General features: G+C 33.1%; 1 protein-coding gene across 1 annotated transcript; it reads right to left on the reverse strand.

Annotated features, from left to right (window-relative positions):
- Window positions 1–7,166: 7,166 nt before the first annotated feature.
- Window positions 7,167–20,293, reverse strand: LOC127730786 (uncharacterized). Its single transcript, XM_052239363.1, has 4 exons — window positions 20,184–20,293; window positions 19,536–19,644; window positions 17,162–17,316; window positions 7,167–8,721 (listed from the first exon to the last, which is right to left on the reverse strand). Exons 1-4 carry the CDS (start codon window positions 20,263–20,265, stop codon window positions 8,261–8,263), a joined length of 807 nt encoding a protein of 268 aa, XP_052095323.1. The 5' UTR covers window positions 20,266–20,293; the 3' UTR covers window positions 7,167–8,260.
- Between the last annotated feature and the right edge of the window lie 2,112 nt (window positions 20,294–22,405).

The following is a 22,405-nucleotide window of genomic DNA, read 5'->3' on the forward strand; positions in this document are numbered from 1 at the left end:
TTAATTAGTTGATGTACACTAAAGTCTAGTTTGTTCATTAAGAATTCAGTTTTTCAAACATCGAACACAAAATGAAGTTAAATTGTACTTCATTACCACATTTCGCTGGCATATACTTTTCTTACGAATATCAGAATATGCGATCATAGAAGTAAGGGTTTTTCTAAACGAATAAAACGTCGAGAGAAAAAGAGTTGTCAGCATTTACAAATGTATTGAGAAAAGAACGAATTAATCTCAATTCATTTTCATTAATACGTCATGTGTGTCGATTTTTACGCCACAGACAAAAAATATGTATTTATTGGAAAATGTGAAAATATGAATTTTAGCTGATCCCTTTTTTATGTATTTCTTCTCCCTATTTTTTTTTCTTCGGTCATTCTTTTTTTTGTTTTTTGTTGTTGAAATTTTGCATTGTCTAACCTCTCTACACCTGAAATGGTAATGTCAAAGTTTTGCAATCAAAAATTAGAATGATATATATAAAGTTTATTGATATATAAAAATACACGTCATATGGATTTATTCTGTCAGGTTTGATTGTATGCCAATGTAGCATATATACACTGTGTGTATGAGACTTTACACCGACAAACTTTTCCATATTGTAAAATATGAAATGATAAAAAAAAAATAAATCAATATTTAAAGATATGAAACAAAAAACAAACATTTAGGACACACAGACAGCTAAATCTGATATATGTTGTAAATATTCAATTTTATCTGCAGATTTGGTCCCAAAGGAACTTCCCGAATACATGTATACATGTATGTTCATAGTATAATTTACAAATTCCTAATTTCATTCGGATCATAAATTGAATTGGAAATTTACACATACATATTCGTTCAGTGTATGTTTACTTGTTTTTGTTTATATGTCTTTTTGATCGAGTTAAGCCATTTCAATTGACATTTTATAGTGTGTCTTTTTGTGTTGTAATGTAACACTACTGTTTCAGGTTAGGGTGAAGGTTTGCGCCTGTCAAAACGTTTAAACCCGTTGCATTTGTATGCACCTGTGTCCTAAGTCAGGAGCCTGTTGTTCAGTGGTTGTCGTTTTTTTGGTGTGGTTCATACGTGGTTCTCGTTTCTTGTTTTTTATATAGATTAGACCGTTGGTTTTCCTGATTGAATTGTTTTACACTAGTCATTTTGGGGCCCTTTATTGCTTGCTGTTCGGTGTGAGCCAAGGCTCCGTGTTGAAGGCCGTACTTTGACCTTTAATTGTTTACTTTTTACACATTGTGAATTGGCTGGAGAGTTGTCTCATAGGCACTCATACCACATCTTCTTATTTATATACACTTAGTATGAAGTTATCTTTCAAATTGGGGTTGTGTACTAGTATTTGCATCAGTAAACCTTAGACTTAAAAATGGCGACATACAAGGTTTCGTTAAAAGGTTCCTACATCATGAAATATGTGGCACATATTAAGTTATAACTCTATCATGTTCGTTTGTCTCACGTCTCGGGTAAAATGTAAGTACATTTTGCGACGGAAAGACAGATAAAACAAAACGTAGTTCCTTACATTACATAGAGGAGACATATTTAATATAGCTATACAATTTTCGATTGAGTTTCAAGCGTAAATGATGCAAACGCAATGGTAACATTGAAATGCACAGACGCGAATTACAACGTAAGATATTCAGTCTGCAATTTTGACAATTTATATATAAACAAAAAAGGTTATTTCTAACAATATTCAAGTAATCCTTACCTCCAAAAAGCAGAAAAATAAGCTTTATCAAGTCAACCATTTTATTAATTTTTCCTTTTCTAAAGTTTTAATAGGATTAAATATACATCCTTAATAATCAGCACGAAATATAATTCATGATGTCATACATGTACATGTAGGAAGCTCTTTTTCTCATATATAATATGTATTTTAGTTGGTGGATACAAATACCCATATGTCATGTTATACGTGTAGGGATTAAATGGCTCATAGCTTTGAAACTGCAAGTTATGAAAACTATCTGTTGTCGTAAATCTGAACTTAAAGAGAAAAATCAAATCCGAATAGCTACTAAAAATCTTATTAAAAAAATCAGAAAAGCAATATTAAATATAAAGCATTTAAAACTGCATATATAACACTGAATGAATAAAAATCTGATGAAAAGTAAAAGTTGTAAATCAGAAATACTGGAATATTATGCATTTTATTCAGAATAAAAGCCAGAATCCAAAAAACATCACCAGCGAACAAAACTAGGTTTAATCGTGAGAGGTAAAAATTAATGTGAAAGAACCGATAAAACTCTTAAGGCCAAGTTGTATGTATATGCATAGGCACATGTATAGTATTGCAGCTGTTTTGTTATCCTATAGACGTCTTTTGGTTATTTTACTTTAAATTTTGATTGCTGTCTTATTTACGAACATCCCAAATTTCCTTTTATTTATATAAATGGAGTTGTTAGGAATCTGCCAAAGAGACAAGAAACCACCAGAAAATACATGTAAAGATTAATATATATGGTATTCAACATTAAAAACAATTCAACAATAAGCGTGTAAACCATATGTCAAGCTCTGAATCCCCACGTGTCTAAACCATTTGCCAAGCTCTAGATCAACAGGTGTCTAAACCATATGTCAAGCTCTGAATCCCCACGTGTCAAAACCATTTGCCAAGCTCTAGATCAACAGGTGTCTAAACCATATGCAAAGCTCTAGATCAACAGGTGTCTAAACCATATGCCAAGCTCTAGATCAACAGGTGTCTAAACCATATGCCAAGCTCTAGATCAACAGGTGTCTAAACCATATGCCAAGCTCTAGATCATCAGGTGTCTAAACCATTTGCCAAGCTCTGGATCAACAGGTGTCTAAACCATTTGCCAAGCTCTAGATCAACAGGTGTCTAAACCATATGTCAAGCTCTGAATCCCCACGTGTCCAAACCATTTGCCAAGCTCTAGATCAACAGGTGTCTAAACCATATGTCAAGCTCTGAATCCCCACGTGTCTTAACCATTTGCCAAGCTCTAGATCAACAGGTGTCTAAACCATATGTCAAGCTCTGAATCCCCACGTGTCAAAACCATATGCCAAGCTCTAGATCAACAGGTGTCTAAACCATATGTTAAGCTCTAGATCAACAGGTGTCTAAACCATATGTCATGCTCTAGATCAACAGGAGTCTAAATCATATGCCAAGCTCTAGATCAACAGGTGTCTAAACCATATGCCAAGCTCTAGATCAACAGGTGTCTAAACCATATGCCAAGCTCTAGATCAACAGGTGTCTAAACCATATGCCAAGCTCTAGATCAACAGGTGTCTAAACCATTTGCCAAGCTCTGGATCAACAGGTATCTAAACCATTTGCCAAGCTCTAGATCAACAGGTGTCTAAACCATATGCCAAGCTCTAGATCAACAGGTGTCTAAACCATATGCTAAGCTCTAGATCAACAGGTGTCTAAACCATATGCCAAGCTCTAGATCAACAGGTGTCTAAACCATATGCCAAGCTATAGATCAACAGGTGTCTAAACCATTTGCCAAGCTCTGGATCAACAGGTATCTAAACCATGTGCCAAGCTCTAGATCAACAGGTGTCTAAACCATATGCCAAGCTCTAGATCAACAGGTGTCTAAACCATTTGCCAAGCTCTGGATCAACAGGTGTCTAAACCATTTGCCAAGCTCTAGATCAACAGGTGTCTAAACCATATGTCAAGCTCTAGATCAACAGGTGTCTAACCCATATTTCAAGCTCTATATCTAGAAGTTTCTAGAAATATTTCGAATTCGAATTGTTACAAACTACCAAGGACCGATTATCTGCCGTCAACTCACAATTCTTTAAAAGGACAAAATACCCAAAGTAAGACGTGAGTGAAGACCACCACTCACAACAATATTCTCTCTGATAGAGTGAATTCAGGTAGCCACATTTTAATGTTTTTGTTGTTGTTGTTTTTTGTTGTTTTTTGTAATAAAAATGTGGCATGTTTGCCAATGAGACAACTGTTCATCTGAGAACAAAGTTACATAGATCGTTGAATTTCTTACGAGAGGTATCTTGCATACGGAAAACCTGGCGGCGATTTAGAGTAAGGGAAGACAATAATTCAAAAGCAGTTCCTTTCCTGAAGATTTGGATAAAATAAAGGATTTTCCTTTAAAAGAACGTCTATGTTCACATGTATTTTTAGTAAAAATTAGCGATACAGTTATACAAAACGTGTTCATCTTTTTTTTCTAATTTGAAGGATCATATGACTGTAAATAGAATTAAACGGATTTACTGAGTTTATCCATTAACTGTTATAATAATTCATAGCAATAATGGAGCAAATCTGCTATTTAAGTTGTATATTGCTTTGGATTATTTGTTTGCAGTGCAATAACAGGCTAAACGAATGACTATGCAGTCACACATCAGACATCAATAATGATACTAATTGCAATATTTATCAGCATTTTAATCAACGTATTATTCAATCTTTCTTTTGCGATTTTTATAAACGAATTACACGGAGAGAAAAAACTCCCTTCGTTTGCCAAGAAAGTTATTGATTAATTAAGGCTTTTTTTCATCAAAATAATCCCATTCGATTCTGAAGTTGTGCATCAATTAGATTACATAGCAAGAGATATCTAACTATGTACTATTAAACCGCTATAAACATAAGGTTTACTTTTTTGTAGATACACAATTGAGAGCCCTTTGTAGAAAGGGACATTAAAAATTTGAACTCTATTTTTATCCTTTTTTTCATTTCCAAAGAGTATGCAAAGAGACAGTCTTTACTATAGCTGAGGTATGTTTTTTGCAAAATATTGATACTTGCACGCCAAAAAGTTGAAAATGATAAATATTTCATTTTTTAGCGAGTGTATAGCTGACAACGTTTACTATATTTGATCAAGTGCGGAAAGAGGGATTTGAAGTTTCCTTTTATTACAGTGATCAGAAAATATGTCTTTAAATTCCGCATTTGGAAGGGAGGTGGTTTCTGTCTTGTCCACGTACAGTATGGATTGATTGAAAACCCGTTCTTAATTAATATCAATAGAGGTAAGTCCAATTTGGATTGCTTATAATACAAATGTATGAATTTGTGACGTTTGTTTATAATTTTATTAATTTTTGTCAACTACCACTTACAAAATACTAACCACAATAATGAAGAAAATACCCATTTGTCATACATTTTGACATGAAGACTCTGATAAGTAATTTTATTTATTACATTGGTAGCATTGAATTACATTGATTTTCCAGTCAAATAAAAACCGATAATTTCACATGTGAAATAAACGTGGTTATTTCACTCTCTGCCGTCATACAACAATAGGCGTTGTCAAGACGTCGATAACGTCGGATCAAAACAAATTGTGAATGCGTAGAAAAAAGATATAGTTCCTCTCATTTTCTACATTAATTTCATTAAAAAAAGCCATTTGCCAATGTAATAAAAAGAATAACTAATCAAAGAATTCAAATATCGAAAAATATTCAACTCGTGACCGAACAACACTGATAATTAACTCATGCGCTACGCGCAATCGTGAATTTATGTGTTGTTCGTTGAATATTTTTCTTTATTTGAATTCTTCGATTAGTCATTCTATAATTCTCGTATCACGGCTTTGAGACTTGAGCAGACATTATCAGCGACGTCACAATGTGTGAGGAGACGTTATCAAGCTTTCTTTCTTCAAGCGTAAAACTGTCTAAGGGTGAGGAAAAGACCAGTAACAGAACGATGAACAAATTATCGGGTTTTCTACTTATAGATATCTTATAATATCAGCAGCTCGACACAACGTGAAATGTTTTGCTCGTTTGCTGCGCTCACTCGCCAAATCAATGTGTAGACAACCAGATAATCTATACCTAGCACAAAGATCTAAAGGAGATAACGATTATAAAGTTTGGTATGAATATCATTTGTTTGCTTTTTTGTTTTTGTTCTCTTCATATGGATTTTGTGTTGTATTACTGTAAGCTGTGTTTTTCTTAAAGCGTTTATTTAGAAAATCGACTGGGAAGTGCAACAGTAATTATTAAATTGTTAGGAGGCATTATCAGCCTACGATTCAAAGTTATGTTGATATTATTTATTAATATTTTTGTTATTATTGTTATTATTTTGATCACCATCTATCAGTTGTTGTGATTACAGTTGTGTTTTATGGTCTATACTTCTGTTTTGCACTCATAAGGATCGATATATTGGGGGTGTTTGACTATTTTTGATTTGTTTAATTCTGTCGCCATGTCACCATGCTAAACAAAGGTTATAATATTGATTAGTATCTTGTATTTAAAAGCAGGTCGGTTACATAATGTTTTTCACAAATATAATTATTACACACAAATGGAAACATTTAGGATAAGTTTAGCTTCAGAGATTTTCAATGCGCACTCCCAGATCTTCAATGATGATCACCTTCGATATTTTTATATTAATTCTGTAGAAGGGAACCACACGAAGATAATGTTTGCAACATAAACTGGTTTAAAGCAGTGAGATCGATTATTGTAAAAACAAATTTTGTAAAGTGTTTCTGGACATTTCGATTGGTTGACCAGGAAAATTATTGAAAACAGAATAAACTTAGAATAATTGTGTCTAACGTAGGTTTCCATTGAATCAGAGAGAAATAAGAAATCATATAAATTTCAGTGACCAAATATATAAAAATATCTGATCCTTATGGTAGACAAAAGCCAACTTTGCAGTTTTACCCTGAATGATGTACACCTCTGAGGAGCCAAAACTATCTAGAATTAAACTTTTTTTTAACCTAATTTTTGGGGTTTATATGACTGTAAGAAAACAATTAATGAAGAAAAAATCATATGGTGGTGCACTTTTTATTTTAGCTACGGCCATTTGAAAGTACCCCATTTTTAATGATTCTCCCATGTTTCATCAATTTTTACCCATTTTTGGGCTATCATGAAAAAATCAGTTTCAAAATTTTTTTTTTTTCATACTTTCAATTAAGATGAAGTGGACCAATCTGAATAAATTTAACTTTAAAAAAAACTATTGTTGGTGTTAATTTTAGTATTATAAAATTTTGTTGCTTTTTCGTGTCATATTATTTCAACTTCTAAATTATAAATAATTGAAAAAATACATATCTAAGAATTTTGAGAAAAAAAATTGATATGGGATGTTCAAATTTTTGTAAAATCATTTTTTTTGTACCCCTCATACATTTTCTCATCATTTTGGCTGATGACACTGACCGGGTTGATTATAAAATTTGAAAATTTTATTACTCAAAAACTGCTTATTGTAAGTACACAATTTTTCACAGAGTTTAGTTTGATTATAATATTTTTTTTCAAATTCATTAATATTTTCCACTTGTATCACATGTTTTGGAAATAATTCCCGAACGAAATTTCAACGAGAATGAAACATTAGAAGAATACATTCTTTATGACCTTATGTTCATTACTAATTAAGTTTTACGGACGCCATCATAATTTGGTTGACCGTTATGGAATATCTGTGTCGCATAAAGATATATTCCTTTTGTTGTAGTCACAATCCAATACTCTTTTCTTCTATTATGACATCGCCGAATGCGACTTACCACCGACCTTTTACTTGTCATGAGCATCATAATGTGTGCCACTAATGTAACAGGATCTGCTTACCATTTTTCCCGATTTTGGTAGAAGTTCGTGTTGCTCAGTCTTTAGTTTTCTGTGTAGTGTTTTTCGTCGTTTTATTTTTGGTATTGTATTATCGATTTTTCAACTACTTATCTTTTTTACTTCCCCTTCGTATCTTTGTTCTCTTCTAATGACCGTGCCCGAAAAAATACGAGAGGTGGGTAGATTTGATGTTAACCAGTCAGTTTCCACCAGGAAAGATTTTCTTATACCTTCAAAAATTTAAGAATTTGGACATAAACATCGGTAGTAAATTTATACCCTGCTCTAACTTCCTCCTTTTATTCTTATTTATTCATACATGTACCAAATATCCTTATTTTTTTAATCAAGAGGGATAAATCATTAGTTCGACGTTTCTTCCTAAAATGTATTCAGTTTTGTCAGTGTTATATTTAATTATTGGATTTCAGAATGACTGAAGGACTGACCCATATGGATAATCATGTCTCAGTCAATGAGGGCCGAGTGCATAAAAATGACGATGGACGACAAGTTATGTCAACAGCTCAATTTGGCATAAAAAAGAGATGAGTTAACGAAATTCCCCAATGATAAACATGCTTATTTCCATATTATGATAAATTTACATTTTTGTAGGTTTAAACAGAGAAGGAAGTGAAGCAGCAATTGAAGACATTAAACTAGATCGATCGGGATGATTGTTTGCATGTGTCGTGCTATGTCTCCTCGTTTGGTTGGAAGTGTTATCAGATGTCAAAGGTTTATCGTCTGATACTTTAACATCAGATGCGATATATTTCTGAGTTGATTTTACAGATAGGTTTCTTTCGAATGAGGCAGGTTCTTTGACTTGTCCACGTCTAAAAGCATTTCTCATATTACTGTTCCGAAATAATGATCCATAAAGGGATGAACTTCTCGTTGAGTCATTCCTCCTTATACTAGCACTATCAGCTGACGTGTTTGTTGACAACTCTGATTGAGGATATATATCGCTGTAACGAGGTGGCAGTTCAAGTTTTGTATTCCGTTTCCCACTGAATACAACAATATGGTACTCTTTACTTGCCTGTCGCAGTTCCACTGTCAATTAAAAAAGATAATAAAAGTGAGAATATTTTTGAAATTTATCACCAAAGTTTTACTTACATGAGCAACACGACGGAAGCCACACGTTGAAGGAGGATTTGCTTACCCTTCCAGAGCACCCGAGACCACCACCAAATGATTTGATGGTTTTCGTGTTGTTCTTGTTATAGTTTTATGTGTTGTTCTTTGTTTTTAAATTGTTGCATGTTTGTGTTGTTTATACCGATGACATTCTTGTCTATCCGTTGTTAAGAACAGCGTTTCATGACCAATGATAACGATGGTTGTCTTGCGATTGGATATGAATCAATTGCCAATCCGCTATTGCGTGATGCCTAATCTTTATATAACTTATCAACGTAGTTTTTGATAATAACGTGACGGTTGTAAAATATGGAGCAGGATCTGCTTACACTTCCGGAACACATGAGACCACCCAACGTTCTTTGTGAGGTTTGTGTAGCTCAGTCTTCAGTTTTGTGTGTTGTGATTGGAAGACTGTTATTTGTCTTTCTGTTCTTTTTTTTGCCATGGCGATGTCTGTTTGTCTTTTGTTTTTTGCCATGGCGATGTCTGTTTGTCTTCGACTTATGTGTTTAAATATTCTTTTTGGTATCTTCTGCCCTCTTTTACTAACCTCGTAAATAAAGTAATATTATGTCAAAATATGTCCCTTTAACATATATCACATACTAATAGAATAAAATGATGAAACAACTTAAGTTCTTTCAACTTCAAGCAAAGCAAAACAAAATATTAAAATTTACTTCAAGACTTCTCTTGGTTGACCAACTCCCCATGTATTTATTCAATTTGTCTGCCCTACTTTTGAGCGTTCCTGGTGAAGAAGCACCATGAACACAACAATTTGGATTTCGTTTCAATTTCATATATTACAATTTGGTGACTTCTGATGGGCTTATATCGATTTGTAGCACTCCAAAATATAATATTCCCAGTAGTCGATTGTTAATCAAAGGTCATTATCATATTGCATTGCATGACAATTTTTCTAATAATTTTTACCAAAACGTAATGCTGCAACTGCCTTAAGCTAAGTTGACAATAAATTTTAAGGTTTAAAAGGCCACTTTGGTCTCGGACTACTACTCTACATGTATTCACACATCTTTGACATTCCTTACGATTGGCGCTTTCGTTTCCATACGAAGGTCAGAAAAGCACACACAACGTTGGAAGTTCTGTATCTTTCAGTTTGTTTATATCTTTCGTATGAATTTGCACATCATGCAGTAAGAAGGTTGCAATATATTGTTTGTAACCAGTTGTGCCAATAGTATATCAATATTTAGTTATAAAATGTCAATTGTACATACATTGTATTTAAATCTCAACACAAAGCTATTTCGTTCATTACTTTAATTGTGACATGTATATGCAGATATATCCGCTATACAGATGCATATTACATTGCGGTGCTTTGCTTTTGCGCCAAAACAATCTTTCATTTGCGCCACAAACCATATTTCATTTGCGCCAAAATAAAACATTTCATTTGCGTCAATAATACAGGTAAATACAGGTAAATAGTACAAAAAAATAGTCTTTTAATATTAACTTCAAAACACAGTTTTTGATTGCATTATAAAGCATATTCCTCCAAAATTAGTCATCGTAACCACAATGAAAGCACTATACACGTTTTAAATAAGAGACTTTTCATAATAATGTTAAAACACAGTTCTGTTATAAATTAACGAGATCATAAAACCTAAATGAAAGCAATACACTGGAGTAAAACCAAAAGTTTGTTCTGACACAAGACTTGTAAGCAAAGGCTCGGATGTACTCGTGTACACTGGATAACCTATATATGTCATAAAAAATTACAGACTTATTTCCTCTATATAAAAATAAGGAGATGTGGTATGACATCTATCCACCAAAGTTCAAATGAAGTGGATGACAGCAATTATAGGCAACTGTACGGTCTTCAACAATGAGAAAACCCATACCGTATAGTCGGCTATAGACGGCCCCGACATGAAAAATATGAAACAATCCAATTCTGAGAAGACTCAAAATTGACAATGTTCATCTTGCAACTCAACACTATATAATTTTGAACCTAAGTGACTCTCAGTTTTATATTAAAAAATGAGTTCGAACTTACTTAGACTCTTAAAAAACATTCTTATGCACGATGTAGCAATGAATATTCTAAACTTTTCCGTTATATTTTCCTGTAATGTGGCGCAAATGTAGTTTTTATCTTTTGGCGCAAATGAAATATAACCTTGTGGCGCAAATGAAAGATTGGATTTTGTAAAAATTGGCGCAAATGCAATGCGCCCATTACATTGATAGCAAAACCTATTAAAGCATTTGTTAACTGCACGAGGAAAACAACGAGTAATCCCCGACATTTTATAAATTATACATTAGAGTATGAAACAGTCATGCGATTTGTGGTCAAAACGTGGAATTATGTTTAAAGTACTGAAAATTTCATTTTTTAATTTCTCTATTTCAAACATCATTGTCAATTATATCTTTAATATTTGAACCATGCATTGTGGCACCGTTAAAGTCCATAATTCCTCTAAAGTCCACTACACCGCTAAAGTCCACAACAAATTTCCGCTAAAGTCCACAACGCCGCTAAAGTCCACAAACTTTCCGCTAAAGTCCACAAAATGACCTCCGCTAAAGTCCACAAGAAAACGCCGTTAAAGTCCACAATAACAAGTTCCGCTAAAGTCCACAAAAATGCACCGTTAAAGTCCACACATTTTTTTTTATTATTAAAAACATCAATTCGTTTTTTTTTTTATCCCGTTAGTACAATACAAAGCATGGGCCTTTCTTCTCGGTAGTTATTTGTTTATCAGTTTGATAAATGAGAAAAGTACAGTATCTGTAGATGATTTTGTTCCATTAATTTTGATCTTTGTATTATGATCAGATGATGATGGCCAATTTGGACATCATTTCTAAAAAGTTCGTAAATTCGTTAGTTATTAACTTATTACATTATTACTGCATTCTTCAAGTACTGGTGTTTTTTTCTTATTCTTTGCATATAATCACTTTTTGACGTAACTAATGTACAAAGCAAACGTGCCTCCTAATCTATAACATTTGAACGGCATTCATTCGGACAACAATCTTGATTATGATTATAAAAAAAAAAAAAATACTAAGTATATGAATCCCCAAAGGTCTCCTGTCACAAAACTTTTAGCCAACGTTTAAAACGTTACTAATTTCGGTGTTGGTTATACAAAACAACGAAAAATAATGTGTTATGATTTTCAGAACGGAAAAATGAAGCCAGTATGATAAATTCTAAATAAAAAAAAAAATTCTATCATGCAATAAATTATATTTTTATCGATTAGTATAGGATATCGATGCGTTGAATGGGTGTCTACCAAAATGTCACAATAAAACCTGATTTGAGTACATTTCAATGAGACAGCAACTCAACAATAAATGTAATACATTTTTACACCACTCTTCCGGAAACCAAATTGGAAATTTAAATATGACTTGCATCATACTTGTATAACATTAATATCAGTTAAAATAATAGAATATTGATTAGTTTTTGACCTAAAACGAATTTACACAAAATTTCGCACAAAAGTGTATGTGCTGTACTGTTTCATCACTGTTCCAGGTTAGGGAAGGGTTTGGCGCCAGCAAAGTGTTTAACTTCGCCACATTCTGTATGTGCCTGTCCCAAGTTATGGACCCGTAACTCGTTGGCTGTCGTTTGTTGCTGTATATCATATTATTTTCCCGTTTATTGTTATGGAAAAAAATCAGGCCGTTACTTTTTTCGTTTGAATTGTTTAACCTTTTTTTCGTTTATTTCGGGCCTTTTAAAGCTTACCGTGAGGTATCGTTTGTGCTCATTATTGAGGGCCGTACGGTGATCTATAATGGTTGTTAAATTCTCTGGTAGAGAATAATCTCATCGGCAATCTTACCACATATTTTTCTATCAGTTAAATAATTTCCGAGGCCTGGTTTGCCGATCGATCTAAGAAGTATTATATCTACAGTAATCACTAGGATGTCAACACCGAGGTTGTAAATTCGATGAACCCCGCTCGAAGCAAGGGGGTTCGACTCCAATCCTTATTAACTACTTCTTTATTGTTCTGCACTTTTTTATCTAAGACAACATTTTGTTGTCTAATTCCTTACACTCACTTCATTTGAACTTTGGTGAAGAGTTGTCCCATTGGCAATCATACCACATCTCCTTATATTTCATAATGACTATTTACTTATTCCGTACTGTGTTCTGTGTACTATTTATCGTTAACACATGACATGGGTAAAATCTCTTTGTTCTTACTGTACTATAATCTGGATAATGCACAGCTAAGGCGGACCCTGGATTTTGAAAGGGATGGAACTTGATTCCATAAAATTAAAAAAAATATCTATTTTATAATATTTTGTGTACATTGTTAATCTTAAATGGGTGTTTCACAGTCAAACAGTTTACTTAATAATTATATTTTGTAATTTCTGCCAAAAAAAATGTGTATTTTAGAATATCAAATTAAATAAACTCTGATAGTTTTGTGTTCCATGGAATGAATGTATTACGACTATTTAGATATGTATACCTTTTTAGTGACTATTTTGCGATCGAATTTAATGAGGATCATTTTTAATTTTGTACCAAAACAGCGGGGGAGGGGGAATAAGCTGCAGATCCATTGTAAAGATGCGACATGTCTTCAAAAATGAATTCAGTAGACACAAAATAAAGGGGGGAGGGGAAGTCAAAGATTGAAAAATGAAACATTTTTTTCTGTTTACTTAATATTTTGAATTAAGGTACATTTCTCCTCAGTTCATCTTCTTCTACGCATATTATTGAGGGAAAGAAAGGCAATTAATCTACACCCAATAACCCGTTCAGTTATGATTTTTCATACACCGATTTAAAAGGTATGTAGCAAACTGAACTAAAACTGAGGAGATGTAGGTTATACGTCAATAAGACAGAAATCAAACGACAAAAACAAACTAATGACTACTAAAGGGCAACATGTAGTATAGTTTAAAAAAAAAAAAAAAAAGGTGTTTACACAATATGTCAATTTTTAAATCGTCACTAATTTATATAAAAAGTGTGAATAAATTTAACAGAAACGATGAAAAACAATCTTACATCAAACTGCAATTCACCAAAAAATGTAACAATTTAGGAAAAAGCCTAAATATAAAAAAATGTTAATCATTTAATACTTACCAACCTTAAACTGCATTACAGCGTATTTCCCCCTTTCTTTGCCCTACAAGAAACTTTCCTAGGAGCCGTGGATTGCGGAATATCGTCCGCATATTTCCAAAATGTTCACGTAAATTGATGACGTAATGTGTTAAAACAGTTAGTCGCCAATCAAATCGGTGTATATGGTTTAATCTGCACGGCTCGGGATGACCCTTTAACCCGAACTCCTACGTCGTTCTGGTTAATTAGGGTCACCCGAGCCGTGCAGAATAAATCATATATACCGACTTGCTTGGTGAATAACTATAACAAAAAAACAAGAATGTGTCCATAGAACACGGATGCCCCATCCGCACTATCAATTTCTATGTTCAGTGGAACGTGAAAATGGGATACACACTATAATTTGGCATTACAATTAGAAAGATCATATCATAGGGAACATGTGTACTAAGTTTCAAGTTGATTGGACTTCAACTTCATCAAAAACTACCTCTACCAAAAACTTTAACCTGAAGCGGGACCGACGGACGGACGGACGAACGGACAGACGGACGGACGAACGAACGAACGGACGCACATACCAGAAAACATAATGCCCATAAATGGGGCATACAAAAATATACACACACTAGTTGTTTAACTTAGTAAAGTGTTTTAATCACATGCAAACTTAGTCAAACATTAATATGTATAAACTCACAAAACGCTAAATCTGTTCTGCAGTAACCAATAAAATTGTATTGATGAGAACAGAAACATTCCTTGATAGTATATAATTCGTAAAAGTTTCAGCTCAAAATTTCATACTAGTCTTCCATTTAGCCTTTTAAAAATACCAAAAAAAGTATCTTAAAAAAGAGAATAAAGAAAGGAAATTAACTCTGAAAGCGATACCGTGAACTTTAATGTGACGTATATTTTATCAATCATTATGCCTATAAGATAGTTCCACAATTGTTGGTGTTCGGGCTCAATGCAAGATGAACTTTCCTATTGCCTTTATCCTATATCCACACCCTCCAATGCTCATATACATATATTTTTATTAGTTCTGGATTTCTCATCACACAAATAAATCGGCAAGTGAATGTAAAAATCAAATAAAAAAAAATTCCAAAACATTTGACGGCATTTACAGTTGGATTTTCACAAATCATTTGTTGAAAGACGCAGAATTGTCTGAATATATAATTTTATTTGTTTATTTGGTCATAATTTTCTTCAGTTATTTTTGTTTTTCTCCAGATGCAAATCAAAATTTTAGAAAAATGTAAACTTTGTGTTATATCATCAGAAATTGATAATTAACGCTTCAAAATAAATATATTACCAAATAAACAAATAAACATATGAGAGTTCTGCTTCTATTGGTACCAATTTTGATTAAAATCTTACATGAAATAGTCCCTAAATATTTTTTATGAAAAAAACGTAAATTTTCATGATATATATAACAACATATTGTAGGTCACAAATCCTTCTGACCATTAAATTTTACTGGCTTGACGGTTTTTGAAGTAACGTTCCTAAATGCTCTAAAACTTATCTTCCAAAATATACATGTATGAACTTCCAATAACTTCAATTTCAATGAGCATTTGAACTCAATTTCATACTTAATACAGGGGATTAGCTCATAAAGTTACAATGAAGCGTCACTTTTGTATTTAGTTAACGTTTTAATTTCATTTTTTGACTCTTGGGGTAAATTTGACAAATGCACATGTATGGTCGAGCTCGTACTAGACCGTACGAGTATACTCATACGGTACGAGCATACGTTCGAGTATACTTATACGGTCCAGACCGTACGGTCCAAATACTCATATTGTCTGGAACATATATACATGTAGCACTGTTGAAATAAAAATGTTTATACTTGTACTCGATCATGATGATCATGGGTAATAATACGCATCCGCGTATAATTTATTCAATTCATCTTTCATTCTGAAACAAATACATTTTCCTTTTTGAAAACAAAACGAACATGCAAACCAATGAGTGATGAAAATCTGCTGAGCACCACAAAATGCATGAATGTGTGGAATTCTTTATCATTATTTTGATTTCATACAAGAATATTATGGTTCAAAGTCTATTTTTGAGATTTACGGACCGTTTTGGCTGCTGTGGAGCCTAACAGACACTGAATGGAAATCATTCTTATGTTTTATAGATATTTGCAAAGGAAATTTAAATGTCAAATATAGGCTCCAAATCATGTCAGTGTCTCCAGCATATACATAAAGAGAACGCTATGTTGGAGTTTCTTGTGGATGAACAAATGTTTACTAAAGAATAAAAAGAGCACCATAGCTAGATAACTTTTCAGAAATGTTGTCTGTTTGATTGATAGAAAATCGCAATACAAAGATCAAATTTATGGGGATCAAAAGCAGATACTATAATCTTTTCATTTATCAAAAATATAATTCAAGCTGATAAGAAATACTTTCCAAGAACAAAAGTCCATGCTTTTTATTAGATCTATATATACTATCGGGAGTAAAAAAAAGCGAATTGATCTTTTGATAATAAAAAAAAAATGTGTGGACTTTAACAGTGCTTTTTTGTGGACTTTAGCGGAACTTGTTATCATGGACTTTAACGGTGTTTTTTTGTGGACTTTAGCGGAGGTAATTTTGTGGACTTTAGCGGAAATTTTGTGGACTTTAACGGCGTTGTGGACTTTAGCGGAAAATTGTTGTGGACTTTAGCGGTGTTGTGGACTTTAGAGGAATTGTGGACTTTAACGGTGCCACAATGCATATTCATCAAGAAATACGAAATGTAAATAGTCGAATGAAGAATATATTTTCATGACTTTCCAATTACACTGTATATACCTCTTTTAATCGAATCCCTCCCGAAAATTAACATTTTGTTAATGTATTATAACAATGCACTATTTTAAAAAATAATTTATATATATGTTTTTCCATTTGGTCAAAAATTTACACATACCAGTAATTTTTTTTTAATCGCGTTTTTTAAATGACTCAACTTTCGTTTCTAGTAAATCTAGTATATGCTGTAGGTTTGTTTAGGTAAACAAAAATTTTTTATTTGTGTAAGTATTTTTACGACATTGTGTGATAGATTAAAATAGGAAGAAATACTAATATATTTAGTATAACTAAACCTTATAGGGGTACATATATACTCCTCTAATGGATTTCAAGATTTGTTTTAATCATTTATACTCACATAAATGTTGTTCTTGATTTTCCTGAGGTAAGAGTAGAGGTTTTGTGTATGCTGTTGTATGTGCTCTATAAACACAACAAACGATCAAACAAACCAACAACAATGCTACAGACACTATAGCTCCTACGACATATGGCAGTCTGGAGTAAGATTCACTGAAAACACAACAAATTATTAGTAACTATAGCCAACAAACCAACAACAATGCTACAGACACTATAGCTCCTACGACATATGGCAGTCTGGAGTAAGATTCACTGAAAACACAACAAATTACTAGTAACTATAGCAAACAAACCAACAACAATGCTACAGACACTATAGCTCCTACGACATATGGCAGTCTGGAGTAAGATTCACTGAAAACACAACAAATTACTAGTAACTATAGCAAACAAACCAACAACAATGCTACAGACACTATAGCTCCTACGACATATGGCAGTCTGGAGTAAGATTCACTGAAAACACAACAAATTACTAGTAACTATAGCAAACAAACCAACAACAATGCTACAGACACTATAGCTCCTACGACATATGGCAGTCTGGAGTAAGATTCACTGAAAACACAACAAATTACTAGTAACTATAGCAAACAAACCAACAACAATGCTACAGACACTATAGCTCCTACGACATATGGCAGTCTGGAGTAAGATTCACTGAAAACACAACAAATTACTAGTAACTATAGCAAACAAACCAACAACAATGCTACAGACACTATAGCTCCTACGACATATGGCAGTCTGGAGTAAGATTCACTGAAAACACAACAAATTACTAGTAACTATAGCAAACAAACCAACAACAATGCTACAGACACTATAGCTCCTACGACATATGGCAGTCTGGAGTAAGATTCACTGAAAACACAACAAATTACTAGTAACTATAGCAAACAAACCAACAACAATGCTACAGACACTATAGCTCCTACGACATATGGCAGTCTGGAGTAAGATTCACTGAAAACACAACAAATTACTAGTAACTATAGCAAACAAACCAACAACAATGCTACAGACACTATAGCTCCTACGACATATGGCAGTCTGGAGTAAGATTCACTGAAAACACAACAAATTACTAGTAACTATAGCAAACAAACCAACAACAATGCTACAGACACTATAGCTCCTACGACATATGGCAGTCTGGAGTAAGATTCACTGAAAACACAACAAATTACTAGTAACTATAGCAAACAAACCAACAACAATGCTACAGACACTATAGCTCCTACGACATATGGCAGTCTGGAGTAAGATTCACTGAAAACACAACAAATTACTAGTAACTATAGCAAACAAACCAACAACAATGCTACAGACACTATAGCTCCTACGACATATGGCAGTCTGGAGTAAGATTCACTGAAAACACAACAAATTACTAGTAACTATAGCAAACAAACCAACAACAATGCTACAGACACTATAGCTCCTACGACATATGGCAGTCTGGAGTAAGATTCACTGAAAACACAACGAATTACTAGTAACTATTATAGTAAGATTCATGTTTTGTAAGTCCTGGTGTATGAACTGAATGAACAAAAATGTACCTAACATTTTAATAGTGAAGATTTTTTTTTACCAAATACTGTTTCTTCTTTTTTTGGCATATTTTTATTGTACAATTGATGTACTTTTTTGTATTTGATATAAATTGATCGATTTCTGGTTTTGTTACTTTTTTCTATTTTCGAGAGCGAAGAGATTGTGTTTCAGTATGGCATTCCATATCACATACTTTCTTGTTTTGTTTTCCGTATGATGCATTACGTCCTCTTACTTGAGTCTACTTTGACAAAATATCTTCGGATCATTAGAAGTGGGTTTCTGAGAATTACTGTGACTTTGAGGATTTTCATTTTTGGAACGATATGCATTAACGTAAAAGTGCATTGAGGATGAAAACGAAAGATTCCGTAGCTCTTTAGATATCTTTTTAGTTTGTGTTTATTGAAAACTTTTGTTATTTAAATAAATGGGGAGTTTTTTTCTAAAAAAAAACATTATATTTAAATAACTCATGATCGCAAATGACTGACCTTGGCAATGTAATTTTGTTATACTATTCTGAATAATAGTTGATTAGATGTCTGTAACTTTATTACTGTTGATTGGTTTATTATGACACAACCGTTTATCATAAGTAAGCTAATTCCATAACTTGGGAATCGTATAACAGGTGATTCATGTGTAGCAGGAGAGGCTTTAACGTGTCGGCAAATTTGGTGCAATTTTGATTTTTTACTCCTGTTTGTCTGTTTATTCCTGTACTTAAGATGTTTCTACTGAACCTGCAACCTTCATATTCAATCGAATTCTGGTTGAACATGATAAAATCTATAATATAGACTTACATACAACATGGGTTTTTGCCTGTTCCACAACAAGATGCCGGACACATGATGATTTGCCCATAATGTGATCCGTTGTTATAGTAACAAACGTCACCAGCAATTACAACAACTGTAATATTTCAGTATAAACGCATTATAATTAAGAACATAAAACATATTGGGTTTAACGGTACACATTATGTAAGAATAAAAGTTGCAAATTAAATTCAATTAATTTCTAGATTAACGGGTACATGTATAAGTTCAGATGATAAAGGTTACAAAGAACAGACGTATATAAGTAAAATATATCGACATAGGACTGTACAGTAAAACACAGACGGCTTAAAGCTAAATATGTGGGTCCGTCCCCGTCAAGGTCTAACATCCCTATAAAACTACAAAATAGTTATCACGGAAATCGGTACGGTTTTGATACTTTACGCTCTAGTAGACGCTAGTTGGGTGACTGTCCAAGCCGTTCAACTATTGAGATTCATCCTTAAATCTGGAACAGGTTATTTCAAATATATTTAAGGTCTTACAATATATATCCCCCATTTGATAGCACTAACACTTCATTCATACATATGAATCAGAAAATTGTACAATAGTGCTCCTTTACTCATATATGTACGTGTTGGTAATTAACTGCAATTTAAGACATACCTGACGAAAGAAATATAATGCATTTATATATTTCCAACATTATCTTGTTTACAAAGCAATTGAGGTATACCCGTGTACACATTATTTTTAATAGGATTATTTTCCTACATCCTTTTTATATTTAAGTATGAAAAACAAAAACATATCACGATTAAATTTAATTTGACTCATTACTTTCCTTATACTAGACAAGGATACAGCATATAATACATAAGTGGAAAAGGAAAGTTAAACAGTAAAAAAAATATTATGAGTATTTTACCACAAAAATACATGTACATGTATCTGTTATTAATTTCTCGTGTGACTTTTGATGATAGGACAATTTTGAATACATGTATGAGTGATGATGCGGTTATGTTTTTTTTAAAAACATTAAACTGCAGACACCACTGTATTTGCTCCCCCCCCCCCCCCCCCCATTATATCATCTGAAATAAGAAATACAATCATCACAAAAAACACCTTCATATACTCATACTATCTGATCAAAGGTATACACTTATAAAAGTACACACATACAATAGTATTTAGGGTGAAATATTACCATAACACGTAGGAAGCAAGTCGAGTGTACTTGTAAGTAAACAGTTGCACATCTACTTACGTTCAACTTATCTATCAAAGTAGCAATACATGTAGCCAACTATATCAACATCCACCCAAACGCCATATCTGGAAAACAGAATACATTTTCGATCATCTTAGAAGCACACTAAAGCGAGTTTTATTCCTCTAGAAATTACAAGACACGTGACATAAATGCATTTCAAAGATAAAAGTAGACAAAGTTATTCATGCCATTTTGAAGAGTCAATCCCTTTCCCACTTTTTACAGTTCGTTCTTATGTTGAGCTGTTACACAACTGCCCTTGTGTTATAGAAAGGGATGAGAGCTAACAAGCATATCAACATACCTGCTACATTCTTTTAGTTTCTGTCCAAAGATTGTAATATTTCAATTGTTTTTCGTTAATTGTTTTGTCATAAATAAGGCTGTTGGTTTTTCCTGTTGGATTTGTTCCACATGTTGTAATGTCGGTGCATTTATAGCTGACTATACGGTATTGTTTTTCTCATTGTTGGCGGCCGTACGGCGAACTATAATTGCTTTCATCAACATCATTAGAACCCTCACGACTGGTTGATAGTTACCCCATCAGCAATCATACCACATCTTCTTACTTTTAATATATACAATAAATCTATATAAAAATACAGTAAATACATTGAAAGGTGGGAGTTTGAGTAGAGCTGACAAGCCAGTTAAGTTGCACAAAAAAAATCACTTGACACCGACATTCATAAAATGAAATATACAATGTATTTGCCCTTGCTATAAAACTGGAGAAAGGCTAACCGTTGAGCCGCTTTTTATTCATAGTTTCTTAAGCTGAGACAAATAAATTTCATATGTTCTGACATTGTACGTATTATCTTACTGTATTACTCAGGTGATATCTAAATCGACAAAGAGGTACAAAAAGAAAACGTACTGCTTCTGTTTTCTTTCTTCTTTTTCGAATAAATTAGTGGTTGCTCAAATCTCAATGTATGGTATTAAAACTAATTTTATAAAAATCTAAATTAGACCCTGGGTAAAATTGACTGAAGACTAATGCCTCGTTCACACGTACATTTAATTCGAATTGAATTCGAATCGAATGCGAATCGAATTCGCTAATCGCGTTCACACACTCTTCTTTTTTAATTCGAATTGATTCGAATTGGCTAAATCGCATTATCCAATTCGCATTAGAAATGCGTTTTTGTTAATACGAATTAAAAGTTAACGTCGTTAGGACAGTAAACCGAATTTGACGCGCATTTCAATTCGAATTAGAATTTACGTTTGGACGTTAAACGTTTCGAATGCGAATTAAACTAATTCGAATTAGTTAATGCGAATCGAATTCGAATTACGTGTAAACGCAGCATAAGTCCGAGGTCGATATACTTTCGTATCAACCTAATACAAAGGCTACAATTGTTATATTATTATTTTCAATACGCCTGAAAAATAATGATTGGTTGTTGGTTGCTTAACGTCCAGTGGCAAATATTTCATGTATGTTCAGGACGAGAACAAATCAACAATAAATACAATAGGTGGGTCCTGTAATAGAGGCCGTCCGGGATGAAGGTCGGGGAAATTTGGACTGCCACAGGAAAATGAGGGTACATTGGATAGGGACAGAAGTTAAGCCTTGCAAGAGGCCACT

The sequence above is a fragment of the Mytilus californianus genome, unplaced genomic scaffold (genome assembly GCF_021869535.1).
Source record: "Mytilus californianus isolate M0D057914Y unplaced genomic scaffold, xbMytCali1.0.p SCAF_1, whole genome shotgun sequence".
NCBI classification, from domain to species: Eukaryota; Metazoa; Mollusca; class Bivalvia; order Mytilida; family Mytilidae; genus Mytilus; species Mytilus californianus.